The following is a 13,784-nucleotide window of genomic DNA, read 5'->3' on the forward strand; positions in this document are numbered from 1 at the left end:
CTCCTCGTCTCCTCGATGGGATTTTTGCAAGCATGCCAACCGAGGAGTGACAAATCGAAAGTGGCGAAATGAGACGAGGCCCAAGTGAAGTTTGCAGCAGCGAGACTCTTTGTGCACGAGCTTCGCGCCATCTTTCCCTGCGAACGAGTAGTTGAACGTTGCCCGCCGAAGCGTACACGCGGTACATTCATCTCGACTTAAGTGAACGGAAACAACATTTGTTGGCTGCACGCTGAAGCTCCTCGAGCTCGCTAGCTTAGCTTCGCTTAGCTCCCAAAGAATTTAGATCGCCGAGCGGAGATCGAGTGTGAGTATAAAGCGTCGGGATCGTCGTGCGAAGATGTGTGCAAAACGTGTGAAAGAAGAAGAGTCGGAGAAGGACCTTTGTCGGGCAGAAGAGGAGGAAGTTGAACGACTGGAGGCAGTTTGCGAGCAGCCTCGACTTGTGCGACTCGGAGCAGGTTTGCTCGCTTCTTACTTTCATTTTGGCCTCGATCGGGAGTGGAAGGAATTCATCGCAAAGATGGAAAATACACCAGGTTGTTTCCAAAAAGAATGGGATCATCGCCTCCGTGGTTTTTGGATGACAGGTTTGAAAAATGACAACGAAAGATTAAAAATAGCGTTTGAAAGTTTACATCCGTTGATTCCAAAAATGGGACATTATTTCAAAATTGTCAGTTGTCAATTCCCATCCCTTTATTCAAAAACCGGGTATTATTAGAAAATGCGCGAACATAATTTGATGACTGATTTGAATGTTACGAAAGAGGCCCAAATGTTGATCCTTGTTTTCTAAAGCAGATGTTTGCAAACGTCTTATTTTGATTCAACACAAAAGATAATCAGTCCGTTTTCACGAAAGAAAACAAAGATCGGAGGATATTTGCTGTTGAGATGTAATCTCAGGTTTTGGACAATTTTAATTAAAAAAATGTCTCGGGAATTAATTGATGATCAAAATAGCTGTCGATTAATTGTTGCGCCTCTATATACAGATTTATGGTCTACGATAATCTGCCAAATTGATTTTTTTCCCCCCAATATACTCAAAAACCTAAAATTAACTTCTGAACTCTGAACGCAATCTGTCCTGCGTCGGTTTTGTTCATTCGATTTATTTGCATCATTGCAGTTAGCACAACGTAAAGGAGCTAAAGTGGTTCATATTTCACGAACGAGTTGATTTCAAGTGTTTTTTGCTCAAGAAAATTAATTTGTCACTCATTTCCAATAATATCAATGAGGTTTTACACGATCAGGATTTTTGGGGCTGATCAACGATCAGCGAGTTTTAAAAAAACGATCACCGACCTGTTGATTTACTGTATACACTTGTGTACTTAATTGCTAAAAAAAATTATATTTACAGTAAATCAATTAAATCAGAGCAGATTTCCGGCTCTCAATTGTTGGATCGGGACGCCCCGAGTCGAAAGGCCGCAGACAGGCTTACACACTAGTTACGAAAATTTATCTTAGAGGCATTTGAAGCTCTTATTCCATTTTTTTTTTTTTTGTTTCTTCGAAAATTCCACAAAGATTACGGCCACTTGTCACATTGCAACTTGAATAGGGGTGTGTAGACTTATGTCCAATGTCTTGATGTTATTGAAAATGAATATTTTATTTATTATTATAGCTGTTATTATTATTATTACAGTGGACCAGCGCATCCTCGCAGATTTTTTTCACATTTATTTTTTCTTTAAAAAATTTTTTTTCTTTTTTCGGGGGGCAACCCCAAAAACCCTTTGTGGCAGTTTATCCCTGCCTATTCAAGATTTCTTGAGGTTCTCAAAAAAAAAATAAAAAATTAAAAATTGACAAAAAAAATGGGGATCAATTAGCCACAGATTTTTGCTATTAGCTGGTTCTTATTTGCGGGGTTCCACTGTATTTCAAGTATTAATAGTAACACGTTATATGCAACATCAAAGTCACAACATGAGACTTGACTGAGCAAACTTCACTTTAGTGAACCGTGGGTCTTTGTCTACTTGTGTCCTGTAGACGTCAGTGAAGATCTTTGTCCTGAGCAGCTGGAGCCAGAATCCCCCCACCTCAAAGAAGAGGAGGAGCCAGAGTGCTCCCACATTAAAGAGGAGGAGCGAGAGCCCCCTCACAGTAACGATGAAGACGAGTCTGAGCCCCCCTACATTAAAGAAGAAGAGCAGGAGGATGATATCACCAAGGTTCCATTCATTTGTGTCATTGTGAAGAGTGAAGAAGGTGATGGAGACCGCTGTGGAGGATCCCAATTGGACGACCTCTCAGCTCCACTATCAGATAGTGACGACATCACTTCACACTCTTCTGACAATGATGAAGATGAACGACACTCGAAAGGTGACACTGACAACAAATGTGTTCAATGTTCTCACTGTGACAAAACGTTTTACAACCAGTCCTCGTTGAAAGAACATATTAGAAAACACACTGGAGAAAAACCCTTTGCTTGCTTAGTTTGTGGTAAAAGATTCTCTTTCAAGAAAAATGTAAAAATACACACAAAAACGCACACGGGAGAAAAACTTTACGTCTGCTCAGTTTGTGGTAAAAGGTTCACTCAGAATGGAAGTTTAAAAATGCACACAAGAACGCACACTGGAGAAAAACCTTTTGCCTGCTCAGTTTGTGGTAAAGGATTCTCTGAAAAGACACATTTAACAAGACACACAAGAACACACACAGGAGAAAAACCTTATGGCTGCTCCGTTTGTGGTAAACGGTTCACTCAGAATGGAGATTTGAGAATACACACACGAACACACACTGGAGAAAAACCTTTTGCCTGCTCAGTTTGCGGTCAAAGATTCTCTATAAAGGGACACTTAACAGCACACACAAGAACACACACGGGGGAGAAACCTTTTTCCTGCTCAGTTTGTGGTAAAAGATTTACTGTGAAGAAAGGTTTGACAAGACACACAGCTACACACACGAGTAGGAAACCTTTTGCCTGCTCAGTTTGTGATAAAAGATTTGCTAAAAAGGCTTATTTAACAAAGCACACTACTAAACACACTAGTGAGAAACCATTCCATTGCAGTGTGTGTGATAATACATTCTTTTGCCAGGATCAGTTTAAGAGACACAAGTGTGGTAGTGAGAAGCTGCAGAATCAACTGAACTGACAAAATCATTGTCCATACTCCCTAATCACAGCGGAACCTCAGATTACAAATGACCTGGTTTACGAATAATTCCATTTCTGCTCTAGGTTTATTTAGAAAAAATAATCGTAAAACAAAACGATTTCCTCGGTTTTGGCATTTTTTTCGGTTTGCAGAAAGCCTTAGCACAGACGTGGAAGGATCAGTTGTGCTTTTGCCCCACTGTGTACAGTAAACACCTTTGGCTCTCCGTGTCTGTGTGTGGCGTACGTGTTTGTGAGTTTTCCAAATTTACCATCTGTACTATTTTAATAAACGTAATAATACTAATAGTAGTAAAAAAAGCTGTGTGGTCTTTTCTCATGATTAATAGTACCTGTAGTATAACTGTACAAACTCCTGATTCAATTAAGTTTTTTTTTTTCTTTATCAAGCGATTTACATATGCCCCTTATGTAACAATTGCATCCGGTGCTGCGGTGTTTTGTCCGCATCCAAATGCAGAATTTCGGTCACGTGGGCGAGGCAGCCAATCAGCAGTGAGTTGCTCACATGGTTACATGGGTTACGTGTCCAATCGGGTGCTTAAGTGCCGTAGAAGGAAGCGCAGCTCTGTAGCAGCACACATATGAAACTCTTTCACTGCCATTGACGGCTGTTGAATTCAAATATCCATGTTAACATGGAGGCCTGGCAGTGAATGAGTTTTAAATGCATTTTCCCCGAGGGAAGCCATACTCGGTGTTCGCTGATTGGTCCACCTAACTTATTAGGGCGGCCAATCAGCGTACACCATAAACTCTCTACACTCCCGATTGGCTGTCCTCAGTGCGGGTTCCTCCCACCCTCCGCCGCCGTTCGTAATATAGACGCCATTGCCGTTCAAGGTAAGCTTCCTTTGATTAATTTATTCACTTTACATAGTTTTTATTGGGTCCGTCCAATGACTTATTTGCGTCGTCGAATTAATTTGTTTGTGTCCACACACGTTGCTTCCGAGTCATTAGTGGAACAGTTCAACAGGTGTCTGTGAAAATTCGAACTGAATGTTGATCTAATAGTATTCAGCCTATTACATCGTTTTTATTGGGTTAAAATGACTTTTTTTCCGGCAAATTAATTTGTTTGTGTGCACACACGTTGTTCCCGATTCATGAGTACAGCAACAGTTCAACAGGTGTCTGTGAAAAATTCGCGAAATTGCTCGCGTTCAGGGGAGTTCATCGGCTTGGACTACCTGTACGCCCAGACCGGCGCCGCGCTCCATCCGGACCCCGGTCGTGACAAGAAGGGACAGGATGAGGACCCGACTGCTTGGATGGACAAGGTGGCGGAGGAAGAGGAGGAGGAGGAGCAGGAGGAGGACGACGGGGCGGTCGACGTGGAAGATCCGGACGAAGGAGACCCGGAGTTCATGGCCTTGTCTGAGTCCATGATGGAGTGCCAGGACAGGGACAGGGACAGGGACAGGACGCCTGCGCCCCCACCACCTCCAGACGCCCACGTAGAGGATGTAGGCCTCTCCGTCCATTTGTCTTTTTTGCTGAATTGCCAGTTTGACCAAAAGCCGCCCGTTTGACGCAGGACGTCCTCGGACCGGACGGACGCACAGGCTACCAGCACGTCTGCCGCCTGACGTCGGCGCTGGTGGAGCTGCGTCTGAGTCCCTTTGTCACTCAGTCGCAGGTGGCCAACATCAGGGATCTGTGGCTGAAGCTGGACTCCAGGGACAAGGCCCCCCTTACCCTTCCCACGCGGCACAAGGACAGGTTGTCCAAGGGCCGCTTCAAGACCTCGGCCAGAAATCGCCACTCGACGGGCCTGGACAGTGCCAAACGGTACGTGCGGTTTGTCCTGTAAGGTATGTGAGAGGTTTCCAGGCTGGCAACTCACGTGGCAGCGTTTTCTGCGGATAGTCTCGCCATCGGAAAGGGCACGGAGGTGGCGCACTTCCCGAGTGTGAGCAGGTTGATGGAGGCCATTTTCATCGAGCTGTGCCACATCCACGCTCAGGGGCACAGCCTGGCCGGAATCCGGATGAGCCGATGGGGGCTAGTGATGCGTGACTTCGGGCGCATCAAACAGATCTGCAGGTCTGCGCAGCTGCTGGCCGCCGCTCCCATCCAGCTGGTGGAGGTCAATCACCGGACCCTTTCACAGTGGTGAGACTCGCTCACTTGCACGCATCCGGGCCTTTTTTGTGCATTTTTATTTTGCCCTTTATTTGTTTATTTTAATAGGTACAAGCGGAGAAGCAAGGAGGAACTGGCCAGGGGCCTGTGCGTAGTGCTTCCGGCGCCCACCGCAGACCAGGTCGCAGCAGAGGCACTCCCACCGTCCAAGCCTTTACTGGAGAAGGCGGTGCAGCCCAGTAAAGGCCTGGAATACCACCACCCGAACGACACCTCTGGTCTGGCAGTCACTCACAGAGGGCCTGTCCTGCTAGAGCTTTTTGCAGCGCGTGTGTCCGCTTCATCCTCCTCCTCCTCCGTCTCCGCCGCCGCTGCTGCTGCTGCATCCGCTTCGCTCTACTCCGCCACTGTCTCCGCTTCGTCCTCCTCCGCTACTGCTGCTGCTGCCGTGTCCGCTTCGTCCTCCTCCGCTGCTGCTGTGTCCGCTTCGTCCTCCCCTGCTGCTCGCATACGGGAGCATCAGATACGGCCGCATATGGGCTTCGCCACTCCAAGTGTCAGCACCCCCCCTGGCAGCAGTGGTGGTCCCAAAAGGAGAAATGCGACTCAACATAAATGCAAGCTTTGTGGAAACCCCAAGTCAAAAGCATTTGGCCACAGCCGTTACAGGAACGAGCACTTTTGCTCTCAGTCGGCAGGGCGTTCGGTGGAAGACTGGCTCGCTGAGAAGAGGAGGGACGAGGCACAATCAAAGGTAATGCTGGAGACAATATCTGCGTATGCGTCTTTCAGTCGTCTTCCCTTTCCATGCATCCTCTCATTTTGCTCTTTCTTCTCACACGCAGACCCAACATCAGTCCTTACGCCATCTGCTGCCTCAACCTCCCAACGATCGCCCCCCGCGCCCCCAACACCCAATAGCATCCGGCGTGGTGCGTGCTGTTGTCGTCGTCGCTTCTGACCACTTACGTGCCTCTTGTTTCCCGGGATACAATCAAGACTCTCTTGGGATCCTATCTGGTGTTGCCACCTCCTGAGGAGGAAGCCCCCAAACTTTTTACTTCCATCCAAATGTTCAGTGGCATCTGACCTATGCACAGATATAAAAAAGTGTTTTTATCTATTTATCTATTTGTTCTTTTTAAAAAGATTGCCAAAGATATATAGTGTTTCTTTATTTTTATTTATTTATTTATGTATTTATTTATGTATCTGTTAGACATATTGTGTTTCTTTATTTTTATTGATTGATTGACGACAACAATGACGACGCTTCGGCCCGGACAGGCCCGTGGGCGGGGCGAGGCCATCCTAACGTAGGCGCGCTCGGGCGGCAGCGGTTTAGTGTGCGCTCCCCGGCGCCGCGCTCTCGGGAGATCGCCGCGCGCCCCCCATACCGCGCGGGGGCCCGGCGGCTCGGGCACCTTCACGCGTGCCTTCCGTACCCCGCGCAACATGTCGCGCGCATTGCGCAGAGTGAACAATATTCCTCTCTGTGTCAGTTTTGATGCAGTCGTCTACTAAAATGCATTTCAATGAAACCATATTGCTTTTGAGGACAAATAACAATAACAGTATGGAACAGAGATAGATAGACATCTAACTGGAGAAAGTAACATTTTTTTGGAGAGAAACAAAACATTTTAAACGTGCATTTTGTGTTTATTTATTTTTGTGTTGTAACCACGTGTCTGACGTTTGTAACAACAAACGGCATGAGAATCGTTAGAAATTCTGCGAGTTCTGATTTTATTAGTGTGCTTATGCCCAAAGTCCGAATGGGATGGAGGGGCGGGGTCATGGTGAGACTCCCGGTTCAAGATGGCGGCCACTCTGCACGTCGGTCCAATTCGCTTCATCTAGAGTTCTGTACAATATTTATGGCCGTACCACTTCTGCTGCAGAGCTACTCGTTTTTTTTTTTTACCACACGAGACTGACGAAACGATTCTTTCGGAACTGAAGGCTCCGCTTAAGTGGACTAAAGAACTGCATTTGTTCAGTCTTTGTTTCCGGATAAAACTCGTCTCGGTGCACGTTGAAGCTTATCCAGCTAGCATACCGTAGCTTAGCTTGCTAGCCGCAAGTTTGTCAGCAACACATCGCTAAGCAGAGATCGAGTGTCAAGCGATAATCGTGTGAAAATGTGAACGAGGAAGAGTGCGAGAAGGAAATTTCTCGGACAACCAGCGACAACTTCAGCGACTAGTGGACGCGCTGACGAGCTAACAACACGGAGCAGCTTTCTTCACTTCCTACTCACTTGTTTACTAACTAGTTTCATTTCTTAACAGTATTCCTATTTGTTTCTTTCGTTTATTTTTTTACAATTTTTTGTGTACCTTTATTGTACGGGTTTAATTCCTAATCCCTGGACCAACCTTGTAACTCAAACTACTTGTATATCAACAAAATTTACATACGTAGAATATTAACAAACTGGTTGTAAAAAGCGAAAGTACTGTCGTATTCATATGTCCCTTTGAGGGGCGTGGCCAAGAGAAATGGAAACGTGGGTTGCCAGGTTTGCTAGTCTCTCCTTGTAAGTACCCCATTAATGAAGTTTTTAAAGTAAATTATCTATCTATCTATCTATCTATCTATCTTCTTCTTTTCCTTTCGGCTTGTCCCGTTAGGGGTCGCCACAGCGCGTCATCCTTTTCCATGAGAGCCTATCTCCTGCATCCTCCTCTCGAACACCAACTGCCATCATGTCTTCCCTCACGACATCCATCAACCTTCTCTTTGGTCTTCCTCTAGCTCTCTTGCCTGGCAGCTCCATCCTCATCATCCTTCTACCAATATACTCACTCTCTCTCCTCTGGACGTGTCCAAACCATTGAAGTCTGCTCTCTCTAACTTTGTCTCCAAAACATCGAACCTTGGCTGTCCCTCTGATGAGCTCATTTCTAATTTTATCCAACCTGGTCACTCCGAGAGCGAACCTCAACATCTTCATTTCCGCCACCTCCAGCTCTGCTTCCTGTTTTCTCTTCAGTGCCACTGTCTCTAATCCATACATCATGGCTGGCCTCACCACTGTTTTATAAACTTTGCCCTTCATCCTAGCAGAGACTCTTCTGTCACATAACACACCTGACACCTTCCTCCACCCGTTCCAACCTGCTTGGACCCGTTTCTTCACTTCCTGACCACACTCACCATTGCTCTGGACGGTTGACCCCAAGTATTTAAAGTCCTCTACCCTTGCCATCTCTTCTCCCTGTAGCCTCATTCTTCCCCCACCACCCCTCTCATTCATGCACATATATTCTGTTTTACTTCGGCTAATCTTCATTCCTCTTCTTTCCAGTGCATGCCTCCATCTTTCTAACTGTTCCTCCAGCTGCTCCCTGCTTTCACTGCAGATCACAATGTCATCTGCAAACATCATGGTCCACGGGGATTTCAGTCTAACCTCATCTGTCAGCCTATCCATCACCACTGCAAAAAGGAAGGGGCTCAGGGCTGATCCCTGATGCAGTCCCACGTCCACCTTAAATTCTTCTGTCACACCGACAGCACACCTCACCGCTGTTCTGCTGCCCTCGTACATGTCCTGTATTATTCTAACATACTTCTCTGCCACTCCAGACTTCCGCATGCAGTACCACAGTTCCTCTCTGGGTACTCTGTCATAGGCTTTCTCTAGATCTACAAAGACACAATGTAGCTCCTTCTGACCTTCTCTGTACTTTTCCATCAACATCCTCAAGGCAAATAATGCATCTGTGGTACTCTTTCTAGGCATGAAACCATACTGTTGCTCACAAATACTCACTTCTGTCCTGAGTCTAGCCTCCACTACTCTTTCCCATAACTTCATTGTGTGGCTCATCAACTTTATTCCTCTATAGTTGCCACAGCTCTGCACATCACCTTTGTTCTTAAAAATGGGCACCAGTACACTTTTCCTCCATTCCTCAGGCATCTTCTCACGCACTAGAATTCTATTGAACAAGCTGGTCAAAAACTCCACAGCCACCTCTCCTAGATGCTTCCATACCTCCACAGGAATGTCATCAGGACCAACTGCCTTTCCATTTTTCATTCTCTTTAATGCCTTTCTAACTTCCCCCTTACTAATCATTGCCACTTCCTGGTCCACCACACTTGCCTCTTCTACTCTCCCTTCTCTATCATTTTCCTCATTCATCAACTCCTCGAAGTATTCTTTCCATCTACCTAGCACACTGCTGGCACCAGTCAACATATTTCCATCTCTATCCTTAATCACCCTAACCTGCTGCACATCCTTCCCATCTCTATCCCTCTGTCTAGCCAGCCTGTATAGATCCTTTTCTCCTTCTTTAGTGTCCAACCTGCCATACATGTCATCATATGCCTCTTGTTTTGCCTTTGCCACCTCTACCTTTGCCCTGTGTCGCATCTCAATGTATTCCTTTCGCCTCTCCTCGGTCCTCTCAGTGTCCCACTTCTTCTTAGCTAACCGTTTTCCTTGTATGATTTCCTGTACTGTGAGGTTCCACCACCAAGTCTCCTTCTCTCCTTTCCTGCCAGAAGATACACCAAGTACTCTCCTGCCTGCTTCTCTGATCACCTTGGCTGCAGTGGTCCAGTCTTCTGGAAGCTCTTCCCGTCCAGCGAGAGCCTGTATCACCTCTTCCCGAAAAGCTGCACAACACTCGTCCTGTCTCAGCTTCCACCACATGGTTCTCTTCTCTGCCTTTGTTTTCCTAATTTTCCTCCCCACCACCAGAGTCATCTTACACACCACCATCCTATGCTGTCTAGCCACACTCTCCCCTACCACTACCTTACAGTTGGTAACCTCCTTCAGATTACATCGTCTGCACAAGATGTAATCCACCTGTGTGCTTCTACCTCCGCTCTTGTAGGTCACCCTATGTTCGTGCCTCTTCTGGAAAAAAGTGTTCACTACAGCCATTTGCATCCTTGTTGCAAAGTCTACCACCATCTGTCCCTCCAAGTTCCTTTCCTGGATACCGTACTTACCCATCACTTCTTCATCACCCTTATTACCTTCACCAACATGTCCATTACAATCTGCACCAATTACGACTCTCTCTCTGTCTGGGATGCTCAGAACTACTTCGTCTAGCTTCTTCCAGAATTTCTCTTTCACCTCTAGGTCACATCCTACCTGTGGGGCATAGCCACTAATCACATTACACATAACACCCTCAATTTCAAATTTCAGCCTCATCACTCGATCTGATACTCTTTTCACCTCCAAGACATTCTTAGCCAACTCTTCTTTTAAAATAACCCCGACTCCATTTCTCTTCCCATCTACACCATGGTAAAATAATTTAAACCCTCCCCCTAAACTTCTAGCCTTACTGCCTTTCCACCTGGTCTCCTGGACACACAATATATCAACCTTTCTCCTAATCATCATGTCAACCAACTCCCGAGATTTTCCTGTCATAGTCCCAACATTCAAAGTCCCCACATTCAGTTCTAGGCTCTGTGTTTTCCTCTTCTCTTTCTGCCGAAGAACCCGCTTTCCACCTCTTCTTCTTTGACTTCGACCCACAGTAGCTGAATTTCCAACAGCGCCCTGCAGGTTGACGGCGCCGGTGGCGGACGTTGTTAACCCGGGCCACGACCGATCCGGTATGGAATTCTTTGGATGAACGCTCATATTTGTTTGGCAAGGTTTTAAGCCGGATGCCCTTCCTGACGCAACCCTCTGCATTTATCCGGGCTTGGGACCGGCCTACAGTTTGCACTGACTTGTGCCCCCCATAGGGCTGCATTTATCTATCTATCTATCTATCTATGTATAAAGTGTTTTATATAGATTTAGTTTTGTAACGTCAGGCACATTCATTAGGCACCCACTGCAGGACAGTCAATAAAATATCTCAACAATACATTCATAACACTCCTGATCTCGACCGAATTTACCAAAGCAATATCGTCAGAGCAAAATTGCACAAATTCTATTGGGTTAAAATGAAATCAAGTTAAATCACAACTGGGCTTTTTTTTTTCAAAACTGAATAAGAATTTGTATTGTAAATGTTTTGAAAGTAGCTGGTTCCTCTCATAATATCAATGTTGATCAAATATTCTCCCCAAAAGTCTCCCCGATAAAACAAAGCTCATTCGCATAAGTCCCTTTTCGTCGAAGCGCAACAAGCTTCAAATATCATCTCAAAGCAAAATCATTCACGATTCAATTTCGATTTAAATTCTTCGATATCGATTAAGACTGCAGTAAATTATCTAAGTTTATAAGTGAGCCAGTTTGTGACACTGCCCTTGAGAAAGGTGCATGAATTTCATTTGTCCACACGAGGTCGCCATCCACACCCAACACCAGCACGCGCCTTGCTTGCCTGACGTCACCATCGCCAACCAGTCTCGGTGTACGTTCAAGCTGCTCGAGCTAGCTTAGCCAAGCTTAGCTTGCTAGCTAGCTAGCCGCTAACAACGACGAGCCGCCTTCGTTCGCCGACACGTCGCTCGGCAGAAAGCAAGTGTGAGTGCGAAGCGTTGTGGTCGTCGCGTGGAAAATGTGCGCGAAGCGTGTGAAAGAAGAAGAAGACGAGGAAGAAATTTGTGCGGCAAAAGAGGACACCGAGCGACAACTTGAAGGGAGGGACGACGCTGTTTGCGAGCAGCCTCGCGTTGTCTTACGAAAAGCAGGTTTGTTTGCGTCTTACGAGTAACTACTTTCGTTCCCTAACAATATCCCAGTGTTTATTTTTTTCGCCCTTTTCGGCGTAATCGCGAAGACGCAGTCAAACAAATACGTACGTTTTAAATTTCATAACCCAGCGGATAATAGTTAATAGTAGTTCTATCCACTGTATGTTGATTCTATGATAGCGTGTTGCAACACCTGAATTCACCCTCTGGGGAAGTGCCGCATTTACAATAATATTGATAAACAATAATATAGAAGATGAAAGTCACAACATGAGACTTGACTGAGCAAAGCTTGACTGCGTGTGTTTGTGTGTTCCTGTGTTCTGCAGACGTCGGCGAAGGAGACCTTCGTCCTGAGAAGCAGGCGCCAGAGTCGTCTTGTGTCAAAGAAGAAGAGCAGAAGGATGATATTCGCAAGTTTCCATTGGGTGGTGTCAGGGTGAAGAGTGAAGAAGAAGAAGATGATGGAAGCTCACAATCAGACAGCCTCTTTGCTCCGCTGTCAGATAGTGATGACCTAACGTCACACTCTTCTGGCTACGATGACCGCGAAGAAGAAGAATGGTCCAAAGGTGATTTGACGGGCCGCACTGACAACAAATGCATGCGGTGTTCTCATTGTGACAAAACATTTGACAAAAAGTCATTGTTGAAAGCACATACAAGAACTCATACTGGAGGAAAACCTTTTGCCTGCTCAGTTTGTGGCAAAACATTCATTCAGAAGGGAGATTTAACAAGGCACACAAGAACACACACTGGGGAAAAACCTTTTGTCTGCTCAGTTTGTGGAAAAAGATTCACTCAGAAGGGATATTTAACAATTCATACACGAACGCACACAGAAGAAAAACCTTTTGTCTGCTCGGTTTGTGGCAAAAGCTTCACGCAGAAGGGCTATTTAACAATTCATACGCGGACACACACGGAAGAAAAACCCTTTGCCTGCTCAGTTTGTGGCAAAACATTCGCTCAGAAGACAAATTTAAAAACTCACACAATAACACACACTGGTGATAAAGCATTTGCCTGCTCGGTTTGTGGGAAAAGGTTCTCGAGAAAGACAAATTTAACCATGCATACAAGAACGCACACTGGAGATAAAACGTTTGCCTGCTCCGTTTGTGGGAAAAGATTCACCCAGAAGGCAAATTTAAAAACTCACACAATTACACACACTGGTGATAAACCATTTGCCTGCTCGGTTTGTGGGAAAAGATTCACTAAGAAACAAGCTTTAATAACACACAAAAGAACACACACCGGCGAGAAACCGTTCAGTTGCAGCGTGTGTCATCAAAAATTCCACGTCAGGCGGGAGCTGAAGAGACACAAGTGTGCTGCTGGGAAGAGAAGCGGTCAATGAAGCTGCGCAATAAACCGAAGAAGCCCATCGTTGACTCATTCCATATTCCAGAATCACTATATATATATGTAAAATAGCTCCATTTTCCATACTGCTTCTCGTCAGGCGGGGTACACCCTGAACCGGTCGCCAGCCAATCGCAGGGCACATAGAAGCAATCAAGCATTGGCACTCACGTTCACACCCACGGACAATTTTAGAGTCGTCAATCAACTGAGCGCGCGTGTATCTATCTATCTGTCTATCTATCTGTCTGTCCGATTGAATATAGTTTTGAAAAGGATTTTTTAAATCATTGTGTTGTGTTTTTATTGACATTTTCCACGTCCCAAATGAATTAATTTGCAAGCTGGGCCCCTACGGGTGATCGCTGATCGGTGACGCTTTCACACCTTGTGGGCGTATCCCTTGAAAGACTCGCACAATTTGTTAGTGCGGCAAAACAGAGGACACGCTTGCTCAAAAGCTGGCCAGTGTCAAATCTAATCTTTTTTTTGTTTTTGTTTTGTTTTTTGCTACCATCGATAG

The 13,784-nt window shown here is 45.7% G+C and overlaps 3 protein-coding genes across 3 annotated transcripts; 2 read left to right on the forward strand and 1 right to left on the reverse strand.

Annotated features, from left to right (window-relative positions):
* Positions 1–40: 40 nt before the first annotated feature.
* On the forward strand, positions 41–6,349 carry LOC133468772 (uncharacterized). Its single transcript, XM_061755054.1, has 7 exons — positions 41–461; positions 2,014–2,349; positions 4,331–4,629; positions 4,701–4,954; positions 5,033–5,278; positions 5,357–6,002; positions 6,094–6,349. The coding sequence occupies exons 1-7, from the start codon at positions 341–343 to the stop codon at positions 6,283–6,285; spliced, it is 2,094 nt and encodes a 697-aa protein (XP_061611038.1). The 5' UTR covers positions 41–340; the 3' UTR covers positions 6,286–6,349.
* Positions 6,350–7,858: 1,509 nt separating this feature from the next.
* On the reverse strand, positions 7,859–10,734 carry LOC133468737 (uncharacterized). The gene has a single exon (XM_061755026.1). The coding sequence runs from the start codon at positions 10,659–10,661 to the stop codon at positions 7,881–7,883; it is 2,781 nt and encodes a 926-aa protein (XP_061611010.1). The 5' UTR covers positions 10,662–10,734; the 3' UTR covers positions 7,859–7,880.
* A 795-nt stretch (positions 10,735–11,529) lies between these two features.
* LOC133469029 (gastrula zinc finger protein XlCGF17.1-like) lies at positions 11,530–13,548 on the forward strand. The gene is made up of 2 exons (XM_061755570.1): positions 11,530–11,887; positions 12,220–13,548. Exons 1-2 carry the CDS (start codon positions 11,755–11,757, stop codon positions 13,254–13,256), a joined length of 1,170 nt encoding a protein of 389 aa, XP_061611554.1. The 5' UTR covers positions 11,530–11,754; the 3' UTR covers positions 13,257–13,548.
* The last annotated feature ends 236 nt before the right edge of the window (positions 13,549–13,784 follow it).

This window comes from Phyllopteryx taeniolatus, chromosome 2, assembly GCF_024500385.1.
Source record: "Phyllopteryx taeniolatus isolate TA_2022b chromosome 2, UOR_Ptae_1.2, whole genome shotgun sequence".
Lineage (NCBI taxonomy): Eukaryota > Metazoa > Chordata > Actinopteri > Syngnathiformes > Syngnathidae > Phyllopteryx > Phyllopteryx taeniolatus.

Excerpts from the sequence above, each read along its gene's own strand:
- LOC133469029 (XM_061755570.1), top strand. The coding sequence starts at position 11,755 with ATGTGCGCGAAGCGTGTGAAAGAAGAAGAAGACGAGGAAGAAATTTGT. Across the intron at positions 11,888-12,219 it reads CGTTGTCTTACGAAAAGCAG|ACGTCGGCGAAGGAGACCTT; the intron begins GTTTGTTTGCGT and ends TGTGTTCTGCAG.
- LOC133468737 (XM_061755026.1), bottom strand. The coding sequence starts at position 10,661 with ATGACAGGAAAATCTCGGGAGTTGGTTGACATGATGATTAGGAGAAAG.
- LOC133468772 (XM_061755054.1), top strand. The coding sequence starts at position 341 with ATGTGTGCAAAACGTGTGAAAGAAGAAGAGTCGGAGAAGGACCTTTGT. Across the intron at positions 5,279-5,356 it reads CACCGGACCCTTTCACAGTG|GTACAAGCGGAGAAGCAAGG; the intron begins GTGAGACTCGCT and ends TTATTTTAATAG. Across the intron at positions 6,003-6,093 it reads GGGACGAGGCACAATCAAAG|ACCCAACATCAGTCCTTACG; the intron begins GTAATGCTGGAG and ends TCTCACACGCAG.